The 26,939-nt window shown below is 52.4% G+C and overlaps 1 protein-coding gene across 1 annotated transcript in view; it reads left to right on the top strand.

Annotated features, from left to right (window-relative positions):
- The window catches only part of LOC119979315 (collagen alpha-1(XVII) chain-like), a 236,466-nt gene that overhangs the window by 124,098 nt on the left and 85,429 nt on the right, over positions 1–26,939 (top strand). The window contains 13 exon segments of the mRNA XM_038821395.1: positions 905–949; positions 1,283–1,350; positions 3,852–3,890; positions 3,893–3,896; positions 8,158–8,184; positions 8,797–8,850; positions 12,203–12,238; positions 12,385–12,420; positions 16,525–16,587; positions 20,445–20,480; positions 21,107–21,151; positions 24,288–24,326; positions 24,736–24,807. Coding sequence (XP_038677323.1) covers positions 905–949; positions 1,283–1,350; positions 3,852–3,890; positions 3,893–3,896; positions 8,158–8,184; positions 8,797–8,850; positions 12,203–12,238; positions 12,385–12,420; positions 16,525–16,587; positions 20,445–20,480; positions 21,107–21,151; positions 24,288–24,326; positions 24,736–24,807 — 564 coding nt within the window.

Here is a 26,939-nt window from a genome sequence, read left to right as displayed (position 1 = left end):
CCCATATCCCTCAATCCCACCTACTCCCCATTATCACCATACCACCTTCATCCCCATATACCTCAATCCCACCTACTTCTTCCCCATATCACCAATACCACCTTCTCCCATATCCCTCAATCCCACCTACTCCCCATATTCACCAATCCAACTTCTCCCATATCCCTCAATCCCACCTACTCCCCATATCACCAATCCACCTTCTCCCCATATCCCTCAATCCCACCTACTCCCCATATCACCAATCCCGCCTTCTCCCCATATCCCTCAATCCCACCTACTCTCCATATCACCAATCCACCTTCTCCCCATATCCCTCAATCCCACCTACTCCCATATCACCAATCCACCTTCTCCCCATATCCCTCAATCCCACCTACTCCCCATATCACCAATCCACCTTCTCCCCATATCCCTCAATCCCACCTACTCCCCATATCACCAATCCACCTTCTCCCCATATCCCTCAATCCACCTACTCCCCATATCACCAATCCACCTTCTCCCCATATCCCTCAATCCCACCTCCTCCCCCATATCACCAATCCACCTTCTCCCCATATCCCTCAATCCCACCTACTCCCCATATCACCAATCCTGCCTTCTCCCCATATCTCTCAATCCCACCTTCTCCCCATATCACCAATCCACCTTCTCCCCATATCTCTCAATCCCACCTTCTCCCCATATCCCTCAATCCCACCTACTCCCCATATCACCAATCCACCTTCTCCCCATATCCCTCAATCCCACCTACTCCCCATATCACCAATCCACCTTCTCCATTGGCAGATTTGGTCAATGACCAGAGGAAACAGATGTGATATGATTGGCAAAATAACCGGAGATTATTTGTAAAATAACGGAAACTCATGTGATGATTTATTTTAATATATCTTTGCAGGTGTTCATGGTCTTCCTGGGCGAGAGGGTCAGAGCGGACGTGCAGGTAAGGCCCAGTGGGGGAACAGGGAGAGTTATTGACCAACAGAGGAATGTTGATGGGGGTCTGGGGAGCTGGGGTTTATTGACCAATTGAGAGACAGAGGGTATAATGTATCCAGGGGTAAATGAGGTGTTATTAAGCAGTGTGAGGGTTGTGCAGGAGGACATGGAACCCAATGGAGAGACAGGGATTATTATTGATTAATTGGGGGTCAGCGGGTGTTATTAACCGGTGGGAGGGCAGGGTTTTAACTAATGGGGAACAGATAGGGAGGAGTTATTAACAAATGGGAACACAGAATCAATAAACATTAATCTATTTCTTGTTGAATTTCAGGTGAACCCGGAGAGAAAGGAGCAAAGGATCTCCAGGTGATTCTGGATCTTCAGGGAAAGGTGACAGAGGTAAGGAATGGTTCTGCTGAAGGTGAATAATAAATTAGTTGTGCCCTAACTACCTTGATGGGTCCATGGTTAAGGCCGTTTTCACAAAGGATGGTAACAGCTCTCTGCTGTTTCAGTCTTTACAGTTGGCCTTAGAGAAAGGGGAATTAGAATGAATGGCCTCTTCCTGTGCCTCAATGTCTCTATGACTGTTGGACTGAGTGGCTGGCAGGTATTCCTCTGCTGCACTGTCTCCTATTGGTTGGTGCACAGGACTCCATGGGAATGGTTCCCAGAGCATGTACAGACAACCTCTGCTCTGGATCACGCCATGGATATGCGGTGATTGGGCAACTCTTAGATTTATACTTGTCAGTTTTGGAAGAATCGCCGTGTTGTTGAAGGATACGGAGGTGATCTCTCCGTGGGTCGTGGAGTCCAAACTTCCCCACCGAGGGGCTGAGGCCCAACAACGGGCTTACTAATTCTTCGAGATAAAAGCCGACCCAGGAAGGAGCCGGTAATTTGCGTGACTAGGAAATAAACTATCTTTAACTCTCCTTTTCGGGACTCCTCATGGACTACAATATTGGCGATGAGGATAAAACAGAACTACAGATGGCGCTGCTGGACACTCAGACTGCGGCAGCTCCTCATTGTAAAGATGTAAGGTTTGCACTGTTTCAAAAATGCTTCTCTTTAGTCGACTTGACACATTTGATACGGGTGCAGAAGACTCAGCTCGGTCTGAGGAACATTTGGGGAATTTCTCCAAGGCAAATGCAAATGATGGGATGATCAGCAGAAGGTGATTCTTTTGGGGCCCCCACTTTTAGCCCCATGAAGAGCCTAAGTTACCCTGCGGCCTCAGACCCCAAGACATTCGAGGGATTAGTGGCATTTGTGACAAATCACTGCAAACCCCAAGCTGCTGGTCATTGTCCAGCGATACTGATTTAACACAGCCGAGGGAACCCCGGGGATTACTGAGTCTTACAGAGTTTTTAGCTCAATTACGCAAACTGGCGAACACTGCGGCTATGGGCCATCCTTACCCAGGGTGCTACGAGACCGCCTTGTTTGCTGTATAAACATGGCGACCCAGAGGAAATCGCTGGCCGAGCCGTTCTGGACCTAAAAAAAGGCCGTTGAGTTCTCCTCTCCTCGGAAAGCGCAGTAAAAGAGTCCAGGAACTCCAAGGGGGTGTCAGGGATGGAGGTGAATAGCATAGGATGCCCCACATTCTGATAACCAGGCCAGTTGGTGAGGGCCGCTGGAACCAGGCAGGACACCGCCCCAGAATCAGAGGAGGAAGATCAATGCAGCACCTTTAGCTGGAGAACCGCAGAGACAGACAACGGCAGGTCAACCAACAAGCACGTCACCCTGAGCAAGGGAGGTGCCCACCTAGAGCCAGGACCCTCCACATAGAGCAGCCCATGAAGATGAGTGCATCCAATTTGCATCGCCGCTTCACGAGTTACCCCCATCAAGATCACTCCAGGTGAACGGTCACTCACTAGAAATGGAGCTGGACATGGGGGCCGCAGCCTCAGTGAAAAGATCAGGACAGGAATGCAGCAGTTGCGGGACTCTGAGGCAAGTTAGGCAACCTACACGGGGGAGCCCCAGTTGCTTATGGAGACTGCCTTTAATAATAGTGCGGGGTCCTGGCCCAGGTTTGCATGGCTGTGATTGGCTACAGAGGCTTTGTTTGGACTGAAAGCGGATTTTCAGGATGGGCACTGGGGGATTATACAAAATCCTGGGGAAGTACCCGGAAAGCTTCCAGGTAAAATCAAAGATGCCGTGGCCAAGATACACGTAAACCCTGAGGCCCAACCAAAGTATTTCAGGGCCCGCCCAGTTCCCTTCGCATTGCTGACAAAGGTAGAGGATGAACTGAACCTCTGGAAACCCAAGGAATCATCCGGACGGTACAATTTCCAGATTGGGCAGCGCCTGTAGTCCCTGTACTGAAACCAACCACGGGCTCATTAATTCCACAAAATAAAAGTTGATCCAGGAAGGATCCGGCATCTCGGGATGGTCCCGGCTGAAGGTTGCTTAGTTACTGTATTTCCTCGCTATTAATCGGAAATAAACTATTTTTGATTCTCCTTTCGAGACTCCTCATGTGACTACAATAAGAGGGAAAATTGCAATTGAAAAATAAGGAGAGCCTGTAGAACAAAGAACAAAGAACAATACAGCACAGGAACAGGCCCTTTGGCCCTCCAAGACTGCGTCGATCACGTATCCTATCTAGACCAACCGCCTGTATCCTCTATACCCCGTCTGTTCATGTGCCTATCCAGATAAGAAATAAAAGAACAATCCCTGGCTTCCTTGAATCCAGTTGAACAGAATTTCCAATCCTCCCAGTACAATCCAATTCCATTGATAATGACTGTTTCGCCAATTGGCAGGGGTCGGAGATCAAAGGTTAGGGTTAGGGATGTCATGTGAATTTGTATCATTACCTTTGCTCAGTTTAAAGATTTGTCTGTCTGTCTTTTCAGGTGAGCCAGGTCAACCCGGACTTCCAGGTCTACCCGGAATGAAAGGTATGAGTGAGGAATGGGCCTCTGAGAGAGGCGGTAACCCCGGAACACAAAGCTACAATTAGTATCGCAAATGTTGTTCACAATGTACACACTTACAAAGAGGATGATAATAGAGAGTTGCAAGATTTCGGAAAGAGGCCACAAAACAGGAAAATAATGAGGAACTACAAAATTAAGAAACATAAAAAGAAATAGTGATGTATTCTAAGGACATACAATACATACCAAATTCGCCATCCAACAGGAAAAGCGCAGTAAGAATGGGGGAAGAATGCCGGTCCAAACTGTTTGTTCCTTCTGGGCAGCAAGCCAGAGACACTGAGGGATACACACCATAAACCCACAGGTCACACCAGCAAAATGGTAGAAATATTAAATAATTACCGTACCTCAATATTTCCTCATTTTCACAACATTTGAAACACTGTCACCCGCCTGGTCCCCACATTAAAAAATGGAGATAGATGCCCTTGAGAAGGTACAAAGGGCGGGATTCCCCTCAACCGCCCCACACTGCCCCGACACGGCACGCGATTCTCCTCGAAGTAGAGATCCGGGGCCAATGGCCCCTATGGGGGGCCAGCACAGCGCTGGAGCAGTTCACGCCGCTCCAGCCTCCCATTCCGGCGGGAACTCTGCGCGCAGGGTCGGGGGGGGGGTGGCCTGTGGTGGGGGGGGGAGGGAGGGAGACTCCGACCCGGGGGAGAGCCTCCAATGGGGCGTGGCCCGCGATCGGGGCCCACCGATTGGCGGGCCGGCCTCTCGCTCTCCAGGCCTATTTTCTTACACGCCGGCCCCTGAACTCCCGCGTCATGTTGCATCGGGGCCGGCACGCTGAGGGAGGTCGCGGGTTGGTGCGGCGCATAATTCACGCCAGAATGGGAGGCTGGAGCGGCGTGAACTGCTCCGGCGCTGTGCTGGCCCCCCATAGGGGCCAGAATCGATACTCCCAACGGCCCGTTCACGCAGTCATGAAACGCGATGCCATTTCTGGTGGTGTTGATGGGAGGATCCCACCCAAAAACTTTACAAAGCTGGTACCAGAACTGAGTCAGGAAAGGTTGAACAGACTGGGATTCTTCTCCCTGGATTGTCATTAAAACCCATCCGGTTCACTAATGTCCTTTGGGGAAGGAAATCTGCCGCCCTTACCTGGTCTGGCCTACATGTGACTCCAGACCCACAGCAATGTGTGTTGACTCTTAACTGCCCCTCTCCAGGGTAATTAGGGATGGGCTGTAAATGCTGGTACAGCCTGCAATGCCCATGTACAAATAAAAATGTTTTTTTTAATTAGATTGAGCACCCTGTCCCCCAAACAGAGAATCCAGACCTAAAGAAAATGTTTGAACTTGTGGGAGGGAGCAAAAAAGTCTCCATAAATACAAGAGAGTCACTCCTAAAACCAATCGTAAATTCAGGTCAGTGTGGAACTCACACTGCTATAAGGAGTAGTTGAGGCAAATAGTATAGATACATTTATGGGGAAAATAAAGAATCATTTGAAGGAGAAAGGAACAGAAGAGTATACTGATAAGACGGTGGAGACTCACATCAGACCATAAGACATAGGAGCAGAATTAGGCCACTCGGCCCATCGAGTCTGCTCTGTATTCAATTATGGCTGACATTTTTCTCATCCCCATTCTCCTGCCTTCTCCCCATAACCCCTGATCCCCTTATTGATCAAGAACCTATCTATCTCTGTCTTAAAGACACAGTAATTTGGCCTCCACAGCCTTCTGCGGCAAAGAGTTCCACAGATTCACCACCCTCTGGCTGAAGAAATTCCTCCTCATCTCTGTTTTAAAGGATTGTCTCTTTAGTCTGAGATGGTGTCCTCTGGTTCTAGTTTTTCCTACGAATGGAAACATTCTCCCCACGTCCACTCTATCCAGGCCTCGCAGTATCCTGTACATGGAGCATTAACACTGGCTGAATGGTCCGTACATTCTATGTCACTGTCATTCAAACAGTAATATATTCCACTCAATACTCTAATCAGGATTATACAATTAGGTTTCGAACCTCTGTCAAGAGCAGTTTCAAAATTAGTTTACTCAGATCAGTATAAGAATATAAGAACTCGGAGCAGGAGTGAGCCATTCAGCCCCTCGAACACGCTCCGCTCTTCAATACGATCATGGCTGATCTCCTCTTGGGCTCAACTCCATTTCCCTCCCTGTTCTCCATAACCCTTCAAACCCATTACTAATCTGCCTATCTCCTCAAATTTACTCACTGTCCCAGCATCCTCCACACTCTGGGGGAGCGAATTCCACAAATTCACAACCCTTTGAGATAAATAACTTTTGCTCATCGCTGTTTTAAATCTGCTGCCCACTTATCCTAAAACTATGGCCTCGTGTTCTCGATTGCCCCACAAGAGGAAGCATCCGCTTCACACCTACTTCATCCATACTTTTTATCATCTTGTATACCTCAATTAGATCTCCCCTCATTCTTCTAAACTCAAGAGAGTATCGGCCTAAACTGCTCGATCTCTCCTCACCTCGGGAATCAATCCAGTGAACCTCCTCTTCCTCGAATGAAACTACATCCTTCATCAAATAAGGAGACCAAAACTGTGCACAATACTCCAGGTGCAGTCTCGCCAATACCTTGTACAGTTGCAGCACCCTTTCCTACTTTTATACTCCGTCCCTTCAGCAATAACGGCAAATATTCCATTTGCCTTCCTTATTTCCCACTGAACCTGCATTCTAGTTTTTGGAGATTCATGCACGAGGAGACGCAGATCCCTCCGCACTAAAGCAATCTGAAGTTATCTCCATTTAGATAATAAGTTGCTTTTCCATTGTTCTGACCAAAATGGATAACCTCACACTTATCCACGTTAAACTCCATCTGACACATTTTGACCCACTCAACTAACCTATCAATTTGTAAATTTCTTATTTCCTCATTGTTACTTACTGTCCCACCTATTTTTGTTGCATTTGTAAATTTGGTTAAAGTATCACGGGGCGGGGAAGTGAAAAATAAAAATCGCTTATTGTCACAAGTAGGCTTCAAATGAAGTTACTGTGAAAAGCCCCTAGTCGCCACATTCCGGCGCCTGTTCAGGAATTGAACCGCGCTGCTGGCCTGCCTTGGTCTGCTTTCAAAGCCAGCGATTTAGCCCTGTGCTAAACCAGCCTGGGCAGAGTGCTCTTTCACAAGTTTGGCTGAATGGCATCTTTCTGCACTGTACGTATCCGACGATTCTATGACAGATGTTAAACTAACTGGTCTGTAATTACCCTCCCTTTTTGAAGAAGGGCGTTCCATTAGCATTTTTCCAAACAACTAGAACCTTTCCCACATCCAGGGAATTTTGGAATATTATAACCAATGGGTGCGCTATCTCTGCTGCCACTTCCTTTCAGACCCTGGCATGGAGACCATCAGGCTCTGGGGACCTGCCTGCCTTCAATCCCAATAGTTTATTCCCTGGCATGGAGACCAGCAGGCCCTGGGGACCTGCCTGCCTTCAACCCCAATAGTTTATTCCCTGGCATGTAGACCATCAGGCCCTGGGAACCTGCCTGCCTTTAATCCCAATAGTTTATTCAGTACTTTTCCCCTATTGATGACGATTGTTCGAAGTTACTGCCTTTCTATTACCTCTGCATTGCCTATTACTATTGGGCTGGTATTAGTCCCCTCCACCATCAAAGGCAAAATATTGATTTAGCATCTTCGCTATTAACTGGGGCTGGCTTAGCTCACTCAGCTAAATCGCTGGCTTTTAAAGCAGACCAAGCAGGCCAGCAGCACGGTTCGATTCCCGTACCAGCCTCCCCGGACAGGCGCCGGAATGTGGCGACTAGGGGCTTTTCACAGTAACTTCATTGAAGCCTACTCGTGACAATAAGCGATTTTCATTTCCAACTCCCTGGTCCCATCCTCCAAGGGACCAACATTCGCTTTCAGCTACTTGCCTCCCTTTTATAAACCTAGAGAATATTTTGCTATCCTTTTTGATATTTTACCCTAGTTTTCTTTCATTATTTACCTTTGCTCTTTTTATTAATTTTTCAGTAACCCTTTGTTGATACAAGTTTCCCACTCTGCCGGCTTGCCGCTGTGCTTTGTGATGCCTTTGTTTTTGTCTCTGTTATCTTTAACTTCCTTGCTCAGCCATGGATGTTTCTCCCCCTCTTACATCCTTTTTTCCTCTCTGGAACGTATATGAGTTTCTTCAATGTGCCTGTCTCGGACGCAGTATGAGCTAATCCACCTTCTGTGTTGTTCACAGGTGCGATTGGAATGCATGGTTCTCAAGGTAATGTTTAATTCTTTAGTAAGATGTTGCAGTAACAGCACCAACTCTCCTCTCTCTGGATATGAATTGCCCTGATGTGGTACAGAGGGAGACAGTGTAACCCACAATGCATCTGCCACCATTGGCAAAGTCCCACAGTTGCTACGGTTTTTAGAACAGGCTTTAAGCGGCCTGTATATTAACATCTAATGAATTTCTTGATGTGTAATCAGTGCTCTGCCAAATTAAGTTCTTTCTTACTTATGTGAGGAAGTTTAGTTTAATGTTGACAGCCCCACAACATTTTCTGTTCCCCGCGACATGGATCATCCCGTGCGGGCAGGAACTGACCACCTACCAACAGTAGGTGTGGGTCAAAGAAGTGCCTGTCGATCAGCGGAGAAACCATGATACACACACTCAGGAGGAGAAACCTGTGCCTCCACCATTGAGTCTTAACGTCAGCCTCTCACCTTGCGGTGTCTGAGCAGGAAGCTCACCCCCTACCGCTGCATGGAACTGGTGTGTCCCAGCAACTGGGGAGCTTGAGTAGTGAACCTGGCAGCAGAAGAATGTTCAGGGAAATGAGTTGTAATTTCTGATTACTAATGCAGGATTGTTACTTTTCTCTAGGTCCTCCAGGATTACCAGGGTTAAAAGGAGATACTAGCTCTCCAGGTGCTAAAGGTATGTTCCCAGGAAGGTCGAACCACACATTAGTCAATCAGATGAGAGGCATTTTGTTAGAAACAGACAAAGGTCGGAGGTGAGCAATCAAAAGGTAGAATATTGCTTGATGGAAAATATCTCCTATTTCAGTAAATGACTGGTAGCTGAATGAACACAATGCCTCCAGACAATTGGATTGTCAATATCCACCACATCCAATTCATCATCTGAGAGGCCTTGTGTGTAAATAGCTCACACATCTTTGAACGAATAGTCCGATGCCTCAAATCCTTTAACAGTTTGCTTACTTAATTTATACCATGCCCAACTAAACCCAACCCAGACAGATCAGCAAAACTCCGTTCAACCTCCCCTAATCCAAGTGATACCCACTGAACCCAAATAAATTTGACAAATCAAACTTAAAATCACACAGTTTAACAGTCTAACAGAGCTCAACATAATTCAGCTCATCCCAAACCAATATCATTCCATTTTCCCCAGACTGCCATGATTAAATTTATACCATTATTCAGCAGAGTAACACCTCAGTTCAGTGGAGCATAACTGAACGTCTATAAAGGCACATCACTCAGAGGGTCACAGTCCAACAGAACACAACTCAGTACATTCCAATGCAGCACAATTCTGTGAAGCCCAATCTCACTCAAAATAATTCACTGCATTCATTACAACACAATTGCATCAACATTCCGTGAAGCTAAAACTTTATAAAACACCTGTTAGACCCCAGCTGGAGTATTGTGCTTAATTCTGGGCCCTGCACTCTGGGAAGCCTTTAACTGCAGAGGGTGCGGAGCGAGATTTACTAGAATGGGACTAGCGATGAGGGACTTCAGTTATGGAGAGATTGGAGAAATAGGGATTGTTCTCGTTAGGGCAGAGAAGTTGGACAGGAGGGGGGTTTAATTTTAACAGCCCTGATTTCTCCACTCACCACCTGGCCATGCACAGAAAGGTATTTTTGATTTTTGATTCCCCCTTCAGAAGTGATGGCATATTTCCCAAACCCTCAGTTTTAGTGTCATCCAATTCTCTATGAATAACTCCACAGTAAACGATAGGATAAACTCAGAAGGTTAGTTTATTTCACACACTCAGACATAAGAGGCGGATAACAACATGGCCTCCTTCTAGCTGATTGGCAGAAGATTGGGGTGTTGCAAAGGGGCTTCAGGTTCAGGGTCTGGCTCGGATGCTTGCACAACTGAAGAGTTCCAGCTTCAGTTGCTATGTGCTTTGGGTTAGCACGGCAACTGGCGGGCAAGCCCACTCCCAAACTTGGACCAGGCTCTCTGGCCAGGCCACTCCCAATCCGTACCAGGTTGGGCTACAGAGCTGTAGCATGGGAGGTTGTTATGGATCATTTTAAATGTAGTGGCTAACCCTGTCCAGACAACTTGCGATTCCAGGTTAAGTGGGGTGAGTATAAGCCCATTCTGGGAGGGCTCCCTCTGTTGGTCAGTTATGTAGTAGTGTTGTGTCATTTGGGATACTACTGCCATCTGGTGGAGGGTCAGCTCTCACTGCACCTCCTGGTGGCCTTTCAATAATATGAGGCATCATCCTCACTCTGTCTCTGTCAATTTGGGAACTTTCCTGGTCCATATTTAGTTTTGCCATAAAGCTCCCAGCCAGGCCACTCAATGGCTTCCCAGCTGCAGTCTTTAGCTTTGTAGAGGGCGCTCTTCTAACTTGATCCATGGCCCTTGAACACTTCTGCCCTCAAGTGCTGGTGGAGTTACGTGTCTTTACGGCTGTTCAACTGAGTGAGGCATCTCACTTCCAGCCCACCCATCTGTTTGGGGGACTCCTTTTGTCCCAATTTAATGTGGAAAAGAAGATTTATGCCAGCCTTATTTCAGGAAAGTCCTGAACCTTTTTCTTTCCAGGTCAATAACCTGCCTTCCTTTGGGCTCTTTGGTTATGTGGGGCATCACCCTCTCCATTTATTTCCCTTCTTTATGGCTTCTCTGGTTCCTAATTAATTCTGGAATACTCTGTGAATCTATTTTAGTTTCTAGTGGCCTTTCCTGGACTACTTTTAACTTTACTGGCCTGACTCTGGCCATGCAATATCCGAGCAACTCTCACTCAAGGGTCATGGGTGTGGTGGCCAGGTGGTACTATCACTGGATCAGTAATCCAGAGACCCAGGGTCATGCTCTGGGGACCCAGGTTCAAATCCTACCAGGGCAGATGGTAAAATTTGAATTCAATAAAAATTCTAAAGCTGACCATGAAACCATTGTTGATTGTCGTAGAAACCCATCTGTTTCACTAATGTTGTTTGCAAAGAACAAAGAAAAGTACAGCACAGGAACAGGCCCTTCGGCCCTCCAAGCCTGTGCCGACCATGCTGCCCGTCTAAACTACAATCTTCTACTCTTCCTGGATCCGTATCCCTCTATTCCCATCCTATTCATGTATTTGGCAAGATGCCCCTTAAATGTTACTATCGTCCCTGCTTCCACCACCTCCTCCGGCAGCGAGTTCCAGGCACCCACTACCCTCTGTGGAAAATAAATCCCTCACACAGCTCCTCTAAAGATGACCCCTCGCACTTTCAAACAATTTCCCCCAGTAATTGACTCCTCCACCCTGGGGAAAGCTTCTGACTGTCTTTAGGGAAGGAAATCTGCCATCTTTACCCGGTCTGGCCTACATGTGACTCCAGACCTATGGAAATGTGGTTGACTCTGAAACGGCCGAGCAAACCACTCGGGTTGTAGCCAACCACGACAAAGGAACAAAAAGGAATGAAACCAGACATACCACCCGGCATCGACACAGGCACCGGAAACAACCACGGCAAACCCAGCCCTGCCGACCCTACAAAATCCTCCTGACTAACATCTAGGGGTTTGTGCCAAAGTTGGGAGAGCTGTCTGACAGACTAGCCAATAACAGCCTGACATAGTCATACCTTACAGACAATGTCCCAAACATCACTATCACCATTCCTGGGTATGTCCTGTCTCATGCAAAGGAATTGGATCAATATTTGAAAAGAGGCAAACCTGCATGGCTATGGGGGAAGAGTGATAAAATGGAGCTAATTGAATAGTTTGTTTGTGGAATGGCCTTGTGTGCTGTAATATTGTGTGATTACACAGGTCAATGTATCACATGGCTACGATGGCTTCCTCTGTTTCTGTATTGTAATAATTTAGTTACGTAGGTAAATGTTTGTTGCCCGATCGCTAGTTTTTTGCGAGCATCAATGTAAGCTGTTATTGACAGTCCCTTTGTTTCTAAGCTTCCCGTGTATTTCATTACAGAATGAATCTTGTGCTTGTGAAGTGTTTGCAGCCACTCCCTGACATTGTTCACATCCTTTTTCCTCCAGGTGATCGAGGTTTGAGTGGTATTCCCGGAGTTAAAGGTACTGAGTTTGATTTAACGTTACAGCAATTTCTATTTCCATTTCCTCAGTGACTGTATTGAAGGTGATTTAGTTTGATGTGTAAATCTCAGCTCTATATTCTCGATTAGTTTACTTTTGTAACTGTTCCCTCGTTGAAATTTCAGGTGATACTGGAGAGCGAGGTTCTCGTGGGTTACACGGTAAGTAACCTTTTTCAGGGGACACAATGTACTGAGCTCAGTGATGTCACTTGCCCACAAGCAGCAATTACATTTTGATGATGTTTCAGTGACTGTCTCAAGGGAGTATCGAGCCTTAGGCCTGACAACCAGTTTTCTATCCAACTAATCATAGAATCTGTACAGTGCAGAAGGAGGCCATTCAGCCCATTGAGTCTGCACCTATCCTCTGAAAGAGAACCCTTCTTGGAACCTGTCCCCCGCCCCATCCCTGCACATAGATACATAGAATATAGGAGCAGGAGGAGGCCTTTTGGCCCTTCATCATAGCCCCTGTAGCCCCACCTAACCTGCACGTCTTTGGACTGTGGGAGGAAACCGGAGCACCCGGAGGAAACCCACGCACACACGGGGAGGATGTGCAGACTCCGCACAGACAGTGACCCAAGGCCAGGAATTGAACCTGGGACCCTGACGCTGTGAGGCAGCAGTGCTAACCACTGTGCCACCGTGCTGCTCTCGCTATTGGTTGCTTGGTGCTTTGTTCTCCAGGTGCATCACCTTCCAGCTGGTTGAAAAGTAAATAAACTCTGCAACTCGAGCAGATGATTACTGACTGTCTGAAATCATCTCCAATCATTTTATAAATAATAACTGAAAGAATACAAAGACATTTGAAAAAGTGATATGATTTATCTGTGAGTACTCTGTGACCCAGTGAGTTTTTTTGGTTTGGGTTTACTCACAGCAAGGTCCAGGACCGAAAACGTTAAAGCCGGGATTCCAGGACGATGTAGGAGAGTTTTGTCAATGACTCTCCAGCCAACACTGGCTCTCTGTCTGCTCTGAGTGAGGTGTTAGAGGATCGCCTGAGAATCTGGGTTCTCTCCCCCAGCCCCAGGTGGCCCTAGCAGCCGAGCTGGGTCTCCTTGGCCATAAGCTCGGAGTCGGGAGAGTAGAGATCCGGGCGCGCCAGTTAAATTGCGGGAAAGGCCAAAATTGGGATCCGCGGGCCAGGCACGCATTGGTTAGCTATCTGACAGGCCCACTCCCGGTAGAAGGTTCCGGATCCCACCCAAACGTGGCGAGAAGATCATTGATACCAATTAAGACTAATTTACATCTCATTAACGAGATGGAAATCCAATCTAATGGCCTCCCGGGAACTAACCGGCTCCCCATCTCGAGACCATGTGGATGTTGTTCAGCATTCCTATTTAAACACAGGAATCTGGTGCGATGGGTGCAGAGGAGCCCAGGGACACTGGAGCTGCTGCCCCAGTGTTGGGGGGGGGGAGGTGGCAGGGGGTCTGGGGGCTCCCCCAGGTGTGATGGGCCTGATCGGGGGGCTGGACATCACAGGTCGGTGGTCGTCCCTGGGCTTGGGGGGGGGGGCGTAAGGGGCTGAGCGTGTGTGGGGCATAAAATCATCCTTCAATATTGTGTATACACAGAACAAGCTGCAGCCTGCCTGACCCACTAAACCCTTCCAGGACAGAGCCCTGTTCGTATTTCTATGCTGAAAGTCGCTTTAACTCCCTTTGACTGTGAGCAGCCTCTAGCTGCACAGCTGAAGGCTATTGCTAATAAGGAGTTGGCATTGTGAGTTATGCTAGTGGATCACTATCCTTTGAGGGTCACTCGCTATGAGGGAGGCCCTGGAGCTCCTCCGTTTATGACAACTAATCAAACACTCAGAGCTGGGCTTCAGCACTGGGGCCATCCTAAACCAAAGGGTGAGTGTGAGGTCAGGGAGGGCACCTGAGCACGGACTCTCTAATGTTCCTGGGGGGGGGGGGGGAGGAAGGCAGGAGAGTGAGGATCTCTCGCTGTGAGGAGACCTCTGGAGCTCCTCACATTCTGTCAAAGTCTGACTCCTCTGTGGACAGAGCGCTCACACCCATCCACTAAACGGGGTCTGCATCGGGGGCGTTTGATCTTGGACCACTGTGCCCCACGATGTACGTGAGAGGTGGAGGCACGTGCTGCTTTTTGTGCCCTGTGGCCTTTGATGCTCTTAGCGGACGTCCTGTGACGACCTGGAGGCAGAGAGCCCTGGCAGACGTACCGGTATTACTGGCACCGTTGTGCCACCCTGTTCTGCCCGCTCACCTTGAGACACGCCAGTGTCAGGAGGAGGGATTCGGAAGTGCTGGAGACTGCCATCGTCTCCATGGTGACAGGCCCTGAGTCGGCCTGCAGTGCTTCCTCCTCCCAGACAGTGCCCTAGGGCAATGGGGGGGTCCACGGGACGGAGGGGCAGATGGGTCATCTGGCTCACCCAGTCCTGGTGGCTCCCCATTGTCTGCACCATGATGGTGGCACCCTCAGCGATGCCCCTCAGTCACTGGGCCATGCTCTGCAGTATCTGGGCAATGCCTACCTGTGTCTGGGACATGTCCTTCAGCGACTGGGACATGATGTCGAGGCCCTCAGCCATGGTCATCACAGACTGAGCCACACCCTGGCTGCCAGTACTCAGGGTCCCCACTGCGGTCACCACCCCAGCAGCGTTGGCCTCGGTAGCCTTTGGGACCCCTCCAATTGGCTATGCACTCGCTGGCACCACGTCGCTGGCACCCTGTATGTCATAGCCGTGTTGGAGTATCTGTATCTGCTCCGCGGTGACCCTGTGCAGAGTCTCTGGCTGGGACCCGGCTGTTCCCTGGGATCCAGCAGCCCTCCGACCGCTGACTCCTGTTGGTGCTCCAGTCTCCACCGGATGTGCATCAGCAGCTGTGCGATGCTCACCAGATTGTGCCCCAGGAGCCTGTCCACTCTGTCACCCAGGTGTGTGTCTCTGCGCTGGGGGAGGGAGGGGATGGGAGCTGTGACATCTCGATGGTTTCCCCGGAGCTCTCCTCCACGGTGGTCTCTCGGGTAGCGGGGGTGGGGGGCTGATCCGAATGGCCCATCCTCACCAGGTGGAGATCCTGTGAGAATGGACATGTGATCAGTGAGAGGGAGGGATCAGTTTGTCTGACATGAACAACTCACTTGTGACAGGTCATCTGGGTGAAAGGTCAGTGGACCCTCACCTCTGTGACGCAGGCCAACCTCGCTGTGGGTGACTGCGCTCCCCTCGGGCAGACCCGTGATCTCCAGGGCCCCTTCCTCATAGGGGTGAGGACTCGGATATCTCGTTCTCCACCTCCCATCTGGGCCTTTTCACACCTATTATGGGCTAACCTCCTGTGGAGACAGAAAGGGTGCATTGTGACCCCCACGCTTGGTGTATCAGGGTGAGGGGGGGGGGGGGGGGGCTATGGCAGGTGGCATGTGTGGACACCACACCTGGACATGGAGGCGTTGTGTTGGTGGGCACCAGGTTGCGCTGGGGAACAAACATAGAACAGTACAGCACAGAACAGGCCCTTCGGCCCTTGATGTTGTGCCGAGCAATGATCACCCTACTTAAACCCACGTATCCACCCTATACCCGTAACCCAACAACCCCCCCCCCCTTAACCTTACTTTATTAGGACACTACGGGCAATTTAGCATGGCCAATCCACCTAACCCGCACATCTTTGGACACAGTGATTGGATGTGGGGAGGGTGCAGGTACCGGCCGTTGTCCTTTGGGTGGGCGGGGTCAGAGGTTAGGGGTGTGGCAGGTGGAACTGATGCCAGGGGGCCGGTGTTTACTTAGCCTTGCAGCTCAGTGGAGGGCGTTGGTCTTTCTGTACGCCCGTCCTCCTGGTCACGCTGCCCGCTGTCAGCTGCTGCCACTGCCTCCCTGGTGGTGCTGCTGGACCTACAGCCCCCTCAGGGAAACAGCACGTCCCGTCTCTCCTCCACAGAGTCCAGAAGCCAGGCCAGGTCAGCGTCCGGGAAGCGAGGAGCCAGACTGCGTGCTGCTGTGCCTGTGTGCTGATTGGGAGTGACTGGGGAGGGAGTGTTTAAGCATCTCCTCATTGTTAGCGGGGAGCTGCCTGGTGTGAGTCTGACAAATCAGCTGGCGAGGAGCTCGGGGTGGGGGGGGGGGCTCATATTTGGCACTAAGCCCTTAGATAGAGGCTGCAAGACACCCAGGAAATGGTGCCCGAAACGACAATCTGAATGTTTTTCATTAAATCGTGCCGTGACGTTCGCACTAACGGCCGCTCCTTGGGCTCCTTGCAGGTGAAGCAGGTCCTCGTGGATTGCCGGGGTCAACAGGAGAGCCAGGACATAAGGGATCAACTGGTGAGTAATTGAGTCATATCCTCAAACTCTCACTCCTTCCTTTAACTTCCCTCAGTTTCCTTCCATAAGCCTCCTCCAATCTCCCAGGCCAAATCCTCCTGTATTCCGCTTTGCTTCCCGTGCCTTATCCCCCCCTCTGTCAACCACTCGGTCAGATTTCTGAATCGGATAAAAATCACAGTGGGCTGGATTATCCAAAAATGGGGCTATATCTCCACACCGGTGTAAAAGCGTAGGCGCTGCACTCCCGAGTTTCCTGGGAAGAAAACAACTCGATTCACTTACCTACAGGGGGCGAGCAGGGACCCGGGGAGCTTCGCGCAGCTTTGGCTATGGATACGGGACTCCGCACATCCGGTTCCAAGTCCGCGCACGCCGTCGGGAACTCAGCCGGTCAGGAGCGGTGCATCGCTCCTGAGCCTCTGGTAATGACCCCCCAGCCGCGCAGCGTATCTCACGGACGCACGGTTGTTCGGGGCCCAGAGAATCGCCGGAACAGCGTCGGGACCAATTCCCCGCCCCCATGCCAAGCATGATTATGGGGCAGGGCTGCGGAGAATCCAGCCCAGAGACTCTGCACAGAGCGGAAAGAGCATCGTGGGCTCCTGGATGAATTTGTGCAGATAGTGAGGTTACAAAGTCCTGGCCCTCTGATTCTGGTAGCTCGGACTTTTCTCACTGATATCTCTCAATGTTCGTGGATGGTATCTATGTGACTACCCCGCATCACCCAAAATCCTCCCATCCCCTGGGGCAGTGTTTACTGAGTACGCATTGGGGCACAGGACGGTACAGTGGGGGGGATTGTGGGGCTGGGTTTAGAGATGTTTTTGGACAGTTGGGGTTATTTGGTGTGATGTTGGGAGATTTTTTGAGGGGTTGGAGTTTGTCTGGGTGGTTTTACTGTTGTATGATTTTTGGGGGGTTGGGGTTTTTGGGGGGGGTTGGGGTTTTGGGATGTTGGGGTTTTGGGGGGGTCGGGGTTTTTGGGGCGGTTGGGGTTTTGGGGGAGTTGGGGTTTTGGGGGAGTTGGGGTTTTGGGGGTGTTGGGGTTTTTGGGGGGGTTGGGGTTTTGGGGGAGTTGGAGTTTTGGGGGTGTTGGGGTTTTGGGGGGGTCGGGGTTTTTGGGGGGGGTGGGGTTTTGGGGGAGTTGGGGTTTTGGGGGAGTTGGGGTTTTGGGGGTGTTGGGGTTTTTGGGGGGGTTGGGGTTTTGGGGGAGTTGGAGTTTTGGGGGGTTGGGGTTTTGGGGGGGTTGGGGTTTTTTGGGGTGTTGGGGTTTGGGGGGGGGGGTTTTGGGGTGTTGGGGTTTGGGGGTGTTGGGGTTTTTGGGGGTGTTGGGGTTTGGGGGGGTTGGAGTTTTTGGGGGGGGTTGAGGTGTTGGGGGGGTTGGGGTTTTTGGGGGGGTTGGGGTTTTGGGGGTTGGGGTGGTTTGTCTGGGAGGTTTTACTGTTGTGTGATTTTTGGGGGGTTGGGGTTTATGGGGCGGTTGGGGTTTTGGGGGGTGGGGTTTTGGGGCGGTTGGGGTTTGGGGGGGTGGGGTTTTGGGGGGTGGGGTTTTGGGGGGTTTGGGGTTTTGGGGGGTGGGGTTTTGGGGGGTTTGGGGTTTTGGGGGGTGGGGTTTTGAGACGGTTGGGGTTTTTTTGGGGGGGGTTGGGGTTTGGGGGGGTTGGGGTTTTGGGGGGTTGGGTTTCGGGGGGTTGGGTTTTGGGGGGGTGGGTTTTGGGGGGGGTTGGGTTTTGGGGAGGTTGGGGTTTTGGGGAGGTTGGGGTTTGGGGGGGGGTTTTTGGGGAGGTTGGGTTTTGGGGGGGGTTTTGGGGCGGCTTGGGGGTTTTTGGGCGGTGGGGTTTTGGGGGGTTTTGGGGCGGTTGGGGTTTTGGGGGGGTTGGGTTTTGGGGGTTTGGGGTTTTGGGGAGGTTGGGGTTTGGGTGGCGGTTGGGTTTTGGGGGTTGGGGTTTTGGGGGGGTTGGGGTTGGGGGGGGTTGGGGTTTTGGGGGGTTGGGGTTTTGGGGGGTTGGGGTTTTGGGGGGGTTGGGGTTTTGGGGGGGTGGGGGTTTTGGGGGGGTGGGGTTTTGGGGGGGTTTGGGGTTTTGGGGGGGTTGGGGTTTTGGGGGGGTTGGGGTTTTGGGGGGTGTTGGGGTTTTGGGGGGTGGGATTTTGGGGGGTTGGGGTTTTGGGGCGGTTTGGGGTTTTGGGGCGGTTGGGATTTTGGGGGGGGTTGGGGTTTTGGGGGGGTTGGGGTTTTGGGGGGTGGGGTTTTGGGCGGTTGGGGTTTTGGGGGGGTGGGGTTTTTGGGGGGTGGGGTTTTGGGGTTTTGGGGGGTGGGGTTTTGGGGGGTGGGGTTTTGGGGGGTTTGGGGTTTTGGGGGTGGGGTTTGAGACGGTTGGGGGGTTTTTTGGGGGGGTTGGGGTTTTGGGGGGGTTGGGGTTTTGGGGGGGTTGGGTTTTTGTGGGGTGGGGTTTTGGGGGGGTGGGGTTTTGGGGCGGTTGGGTTTTGGGGCGGTTGGGGTTTGGGGGGGGTTTTGGGGCGGTTGGGGTTTGGGGGGGGGTTTTGGGGCGGTTGGGGGTTGTGGGGTTTTGGGGCGGTTGGGGTTTTGGGGGGTTTTGGGGCGGTTGGGGTTGGGGGGGGTTTTGGGGAGGTTGGGGTTTGGGGGGGGTTTTGGGGAGGGGGGGGGGGGGGGGGGGGGGGGGGGGGGGGGGGGGGGGGGGGGGGGGGGGGGGGGGGGGGGGGGGGGGGGGGGGGGGGGGGGGGGGGGGGGGGGGGGGGGGGGGGGGGGGGGGGGGGGGGGGGGGGGGGGGGGGGGGGGGGGGGGGGGGGGGTGGGGGGTGGGGGGGGGGGGGGGGGGGGGGGGGGGGGGGGGGGGGGGGGGGGGGGGGGGGGGGGGGGGGGGGGGGGGGGGGGGGGGGGGGGGGGGGGGGGGGGGGGGGGGGGGGGGGGGGGGGGGGGGGGGGGGGGGGGGGGGGGGGGGGGGGGGGGGGGGGGGGGGGGGGGGGGGGGGGGGGGGGGGGGGGGGGGGGGGGGGGGGGGGGGGGGGGGGGGGGGGGGGGGGGGGGGGGGGGGGGGGGGGGGGGGGGGGGGGGGGGGGGGGGGGGGGGGGGGGGGGGGGGGGGGGGGGGTTTTGGGGCGGTTGGGGTTTTGGGGGGGTTGGGTTTTGGGGTTTTGGGGCGGTTGGGGTTTTGGGGGGGTTGGGGTTTTGGGGCGGTTGGGGTTTGGGGGGTTGGGGTTTTGGGGGGGTTGGGGTTTTGGGGCGGTTGGGGTTTTGGGGCGGTTGGGGTTTGGGGGGTTGGGGTTTTGGGGGGGTTGGGGTTTTGGGGGGGTTGGGGTTTTGGGGCGGTTGGGGTTTTGGGGGGGTTGGGGTTTTGGGCGGTTGGGGTTTTGGGGGGGTTGGGGTTTTGAGACGGTTGGGGGTTTTTTGGGGGGGTTGGGGCTTTGGGGGGGTTGGGGTTTTGGGGGGTGGGGTTTTGGGGGGTTGGGGGTTTGGGGGGTTGGGGTTTTGGGGGGGGGGGTGGGGTTTTGGGGTGGGGTTGGGGTTTTGGGGGGGTTGGGGTTTTTGGGGCGGTTGGGGTTTGGGGCGGTTGGGGTTTTGGGGGGTTGGGGTTTTGGGGGGGTGGGGTTTTGGGGGGTTGGGGTTTTGGGGGGTTGGGTTTTGGGGGGGTTGGGGTTTTGGGGGGTTGGGGTTTTGGGGGGTTGGGGTTTTGGGGGGGTGGGGTTTTGGGGGGGTTGGGTTTTGGGGGGTTGGGGTTTGGGGGGTTGGGGTTTTGGGGGGTGGGGTTTTGGCGGGGTGGGGTTTTGGGGCGGTTGGGGTTTGGGGGGGGTTTATTGCTGTGTGACAGGCTCATCAATTCTGTTCTAATTTGCAGGTTCTCCAGGAGCTGATGGTCACCATGGTCTTCGAGGTAAATCCAACCCCCAATTGGAGGTCGGAGGGCAAGGGAGGTGCAGTGAGGGGAAGAGTGCAGATTGAGAATGAGGTGACGGGGACGAGGAGCCTAGGGCAGGGTGATTGAGGGTGGGGAGGCTGTGGGTGATGAGGGGCAGGGTGACTGAGGGTGGGGAGGCTGTGGGTGACTAGGGGCAGTACGGTAGCATAGTGGTTAGCACTGTTGCTTCACAGCGCGAGGGTCCCAGGTTCGATTTGCGGCTTGGGTCACTGTCTGTTTGGAGTCTGCACGTTCTCCCCGTGTCTGCGTGGATTTCCTCCGGGTGCTCCGATTTCCTCCCAAAAGTCCCGGAAAACATGCTGGTTCAGTAATTTAGACATCCTGAATTCTCCCTCTGTGTACCCGAACAGGCACCGGAATGTGGCGACTAGGGGCTTTTCACAGTAACTTCATTGCAGTGTTAATGTAAGCCTACTTGTGACAATAAAGATTATTATAAAAATATAAAAGATGTGAGGAATGGGTAACTAGTACATTGCCTAATGCACAGGGTTAGGGGGCAATAGGAGGACAGAGTGGAATGGGGAGGGGTGATTAATGTGTTCACTGAATAATGCAAACTTCTTGCTCTTTCCCATCAGGTGGTACAGGATTACCCGGGTTAACCGGAGAGCCAGGACCTCGGGGTAAGTAAAGGCGCAGTATTGACGGACATTGTCTGGAGACCTCTCCCCATTTATAACAATTTACATTGTGCTGCCTGATCACCTGTCGCACTTCTCAACAACAAACCTGGTCACCTTTATAAAGGACCGGGAAGGTCAGAGCCACTCCCCCAGCAGGTAGTCTGTGTCAGACCCCAGGTCCGTCTGTTTATTATAACTTGTCATTGCTTCAATACTTCAGACAAGTTTGCATTTTGATAGTGCCTGACATGTTCTCAACATATCCCAAAGTGCTTTGCAACCAGTGTTCTACCGTCAGCAGCACTCACTATTTTATACCGAACACCAGCAGCAAGCTGAGCAGAGCGGGGTTCCAGAAGCAGCAGGAAAATGATGATCAGTTAATCGCTTTGTGGTTGAAAGATAAATATTGCACAGGGAGAATGGATCTGTTCTTCAGAGATTGCCAATTGGGTCTTTTACAGTCACCTGAGCAAGTCAGGCCTCAGTTTAAAACCTCATTTATAGCACTCCCTCAGTACTGACCCTCTGACAGTGCAGCACTCCCTCAGTACTGACCCTCTGACAGTGCGGCACTCCCTCAGTACTGACCCTCTGACAGTGCAGCACTCCCTCAGTACTGACCCTCTGACAGTGCGGCACTCCCTCAGTACTGACCCTCTGACAGTGCAGCACTCCCTCAGTACTGACCCTCTGACAGTGCAGCACTCCCTCAGTACTGACCCTCTGACAGTGCAGCACTCCCTCAGTACTGACCCTCTGACAGTGCAGCCCTCCCTCAGTACTGACCCTCTGACAGTGCGGCACTCCCTCAGTACTGACCCTCTGACAGTGCAGGCACTCCCTCAGTACTGACCCTCTGACAGTGCAGGCACTCCCTCAGTACTGACCCTCTGACAGTGCGGCACTCCCTCAGTACTGACCCTCTGACAGTGCGGCACTCCCTCAGTACTGACCCTCTGACAGTGAAGGCACTCCCTCAGTACTGACCCTCTGACAGTGCGGCACTCCCTCAGTACTGACCCTCTGACAGTGCAGCACTCCCTCAGTACTGACCCTCTGACAGTGCGGCACTCCCTCAGTACTGACCCTCTGACAGTGCGGCACTCTCTCAGTACTGACCCTCTGACAGTGCGGCGCTCCCTCAGTACTGACCCTCTGACAGTGCGGCACTCCCTCAGTACTGACCCTCTGACAGTGCGGCACTCCCTCAGTACTGACCCTCTGACAGTGCAGCACTCCCTCAGTACTGACCCTCTGACAGTGCGGCACTCCCTCAGTACTGACCCTCTGACAGTGCGGCGCTCCCTCAGTACTGACCCTCTGACAGTGCGGCGCTCCCTCAGTACTGACCCTGTGACAGTGCGGCACTCCCTCAGTACTGACCCTCTGACAGTGCGGCACTCCCTCAGTACTGACCCTCTGACAGTGCAGCACTCCCTCAGTACTGACCCTCTGACAGTGCAGCACTCCCTCAGTACTGACCCTCTGACAGTGCAGCACTCCCTCTGTACTGACCCTCTGACAGTGCAGCACTCCCTCTGTACTGACCCTCTGACAGTCCAACACTCCCTCAGTACTGACCCTTTGACAGTGCAGCACTCCCTCAGTACTGACCCTCTGACAGTGTAGCACTCCCTCAATACTGACCCTCTGACAGTGCGGCACTCCCTCAGTACTGTCCCTCTGACAGTGCGGCACTCCCTCAGTACTGACCCTCTGACAGTGCGGCACTCCCTCAGTACTGACCCTCTGACAGTGCGGCACTCCCTCAGTACTGACCCTCTGACAGTGCAGCACTCCCTCAGTACTGACCCTCTGACAGTGCAGCACTCCCTCAGTACTGACCCTCTGACAGTGCGGCACTCCCTCAGTACTGACCCTCTGACAGTGCAGCACTCCCTCAGTACTGACCCTCTGACAGTGCAGCACTCCCTCAGTACTGACCCTCTGACAGTGCAGCACTCCCTCAGTACTGACCCTCTGACAGTGCAGCACTCCCTCAGTACAGACCCTCTGACAGTGCGGCACTCCCTCAGTACTGACCCTCTGACAGTCCAACACTCCCTCAGTACTGACCCTCTGACAGTGCGGCACTCCCTCAGTACTGACCCTCTGACAGTGCAGCTCTCCCTCAGTACTGACCCTCTGACAGTGCAGCACTCCCTCAGTACTGACCCTCTGACAGTGCGGCACTCCCTCAGTACTGACCCTCTGACAGTGCAGCACTCCCTCAGTACTGACCCTCTGACAGTGCGGCACTCCCTCAGTACTGACCCTCTGACAGTGCGGCACTCCCTCAGTACTGACCCTCTGACAGTGCAGCCCTCCCTCAGTACTGACCCTCTGACAATGCGGCACTCCCTCAGTACTGACCCTCTGATAGTGCAGCACTCCCTCAGTACTGGCCCTCTGACTGGGCAGCACTCCCTCAGTACTGACCCTCTGACAGTGCAGCACTCTCTCAGTACTGACCCTCTGACAGTGCAGCACTCCCTCAGTACTGACCCTCTGACAGTGCAGCGCTCCCTCAGTACTGACTCTCTGACAGTGCAGCGCTCCCTCAGTACTGACCCTCTGACAGTGCGGCACACCCTCAGTACTGACTCTCTGACAGTGCGGCACTCCCTCAGTACTGACCCTCTGACAGTGCAGCACTCCCTCAGTACTGACCCTCTGACAGTGCGGCACTCCTTCAGTACTGACCCTCTGACAGTGCGGCATTCCCTCAGTACTGACCCTCTGACAGTGCAGCACTCCCTCAGTACTGACCCTCTGACAGTGCAGCACTCCCTCAGTACTGACCCTCTGACAGTGCAGCACTCCCTCAGTACTGACCCTCTGACAGTGCAGCACTCCCTCAGTACTGACCCTCTGACAGTGCGGCACTCCCTCAGTACTGACCCTCTGACAGTGCAGCGCTCCCTCAGTACTGACTCTCTGACAGTGCAGCGCTCCCTCAGTACTGACCCTCTGACAGTGCGGCACTCCCTCAGTACTGACCCTCTGACAGTGCGGCACTCCCTCAGTACTGACCCTCTGACAGTGTTGTTTCCGATTCGTGAACTGGAATTTGAATCCATGATTTCCTTCCGTTGAGTGATTGCCAACTTTAACCATTGATTTGTTGTTCCAGGTGAACCTGGTACCCCTGGAAAGATTGTTTCTGTGAGAGGTGAGTGGATTAGTCAGTCAGTTGGACATTTGGGAAGCAGGAGAAGGCTACAGTCCGAAGCTGTCCGGGTCCGGTGGATTGGCCATGCTAAATTGCCCCTTAGTGTCCAAACGGTTATGCGGGGTTACGGGATTGGGTGTGATTGGCCTTAATAAGGTGACCTTTCAAGGGCTGGTGCAGACCCGATGGGCCAAATGGCTGTCGGATTTCCATGGTTATACAATTCAACCCTTTGAACATTTAAACTGGAACAGAAAACGGCCATTCAGCCTCCGGAGCCAGGCCGATTTGAGCATGTTCGATCTACGAACTAACCCAATATAGTTGGCGTTGTACTATCTGGACTCTTTTAATAATCTTCATGGATGGGTTACTGAGGTTAAATTGGTTCATTTTCACTCTCCCTTAGGATCGGAGAGAACTGAAGTTATCCAGGGACCCCCGGGACCCCCGGGACCAGCCGGGAGCCCAGGACGATCAGGTAAATACACAAACGAATGGTTGACAGGGAAGGTGTCATGATATGCAGACACGCAACCAAATAGGTCATCGGAACAGGACACAACCAATGGGTAATCGGGACACCCAGAGGTGGCATTACCACAAGGGGGCACTACACGACCAATATAAAAAGGACAAGGCAGAAACTAAGCGAGCAGGACAGGGTTGATTATCAGCAACATCACACCCAAGCACCTGGTCGAGAGCAGGCTTATATAATCAGCAGAATAGACTGAGTTACTAGAGGCAGATTAGCGGAGTGTCGAACTCATTTAGGAGCATTGTTAATCATTCAATAAATACGTTAAACTTATCTCTGAGTCAGGGCAGCACAGTGGCCTAGTGGTTAGCACAAAAGCCTCACGGCGCTGAGGTCCCAGGTTCGATCCCGGCTCTGGGTCACTGTCTGTGTGGAGTTTGCACATTCTCCCCGTGTCTGCGTGGGTTTCGCCCCCACAACCCGAAAATGTGCAGAGTAGGTGGATTGGCCATGCTAAATTGCCCCTTAATTGGAAAAAATAATTGGTTAATCTAAATTTATTTTTTAAAAAAAAATCTCTGAGTCAGTAGCATCTTTCAACAGAGCCAACATCAAACAGCAGCTTATGTTACTCGGTATAACATAACTCAACAGAAAGGTATCTCTCACGCTCCTCCTCCGCCTCTCAGTTAACGTCAGAAAGCTGAAGGAGTTCACTGAGGCGCTGCTCATATTTAACACAAGTAACAGACCACACTGTCCTGAACCCCGTCTGACTGAGCTTAACATGTATACTGAGACCACACAGCAGGAATATTACTCTGTATCTAACTCCGTGCTGTACCTGTCCTGGGAGTGTTTGATGGGGACAGTGTTGAGGGAGCTTTACTCTGTATCTAACCCCGTGCTGTACCTGTCCTGGGAGTGTTTGATGGGGACAGTGTAGAGGGAGCTTTAGTCTGTATCTAACTCCGTGCTGTACCTGTCCTGGGAGTGTTTGATGGGGACAGTGTTGAGCGAGCTTTACTCTGTATCTAACTCCGTGCTGTACCTGTCCTGGGAGTGTTTGATGGGGACAGTGTAGAGGGAGCTTTACTCTGTATCTAACCCCGTGCTGCACCTGTCCTGGGAGTGTTTGATGGGGACAGTGTAGAGGGAGCTTTACTCTGTATCTAACCCCGTGCTGCACCTGTCCTGGGAGTGTTTGATGGGGACAGTGTAGAGGGAGCTTTACTCTGTATCTAACCCCGTGCTGCACCTGTCCTGGGAGTGTTTGATGGGGACAGTGTAGAGGGAGCTTTACTCTGTATCTAACCCCGTGCTGTACCTGTCCTGGGAGTGTTTGATGGGGACAGTGTAGAGGGAGCTTTATCCTGTATCTAACCCCGTGCTGTACCTGTCCTGGGAGTGTTTGATGTGGGTAGTGTAGAGGGAGCTTTACTCTGTATCGAACCCCGTGCTGTACCTGTCCTGGAAGGGTTGGATGGGGACAGTGTAGAGGGAGCTTTACTCTGTATCTAACCCCGTGCTGTACCTGTCCTGGGAGTGTTTGATGGGGACAGTGTAGAGGGAGCTTTACTCTGTATCTAACCCCGTGCTGTACCTGTCCTGGGAGTGTTTGATGGGAACAGTGTAGAGGGAGCTTTACTCTGTACATAACCCCGTGCTGTACTTGTCCTGGGAGTGTTTGATGGGGACAGTGTAGAGGGAGCTTTACTCTGTATCAAACCCCGTGCTGTACCTGTCCTGGGAGTGTTTGATGTGGGTAGTGTAGAGGGGGCTTTACTCTGTATCGAACCCTGTGCTGTACCTGTCCTGGAAGGGTTGGATGGGGACAGTGTAGAGGGAGCTTTACTCTGTATCTAACCCCGTGCTATACCTGTCCTGGGAGTGTTTGATGGGGACAGTGTAGAGGGAGCTTTACTCTGTATCTAACCCCGTGCTGTACCTGTCCTGTGAGTGTTTGATGGGGACAGTGTAGAGGGAGCTTTACTCTGTATCGAACCCCATGCTGTACCTGTCCTGGGAGTGTTTGATGGGGACAGTGTAGAGGGAGTTTTACTCTGTATCTAACCCCGTGCTGTACCTGTCCTGGGAGTGTTTGATGGGGACAGTGTAGAGGGAGCTTTATC

This window comes from Scyliorhinus canicula, chromosome 16, assembly GCF_902713615.1.
Source record: "Scyliorhinus canicula chromosome 16, sScyCan1.1, whole genome shotgun sequence".
In the NCBI taxonomy this organism is placed as follows: Eukaryota; Metazoa; Chordata; class Chondrichthyes; order Carcharhiniformes; family Scyliorhinidae; genus Scyliorhinus; species Scyliorhinus canicula.
The sequence above is the reverse complement of the archived record's forward strand: the minus strand, read 5'-3'. Positions and strand labels throughout refer to the sequence as shown.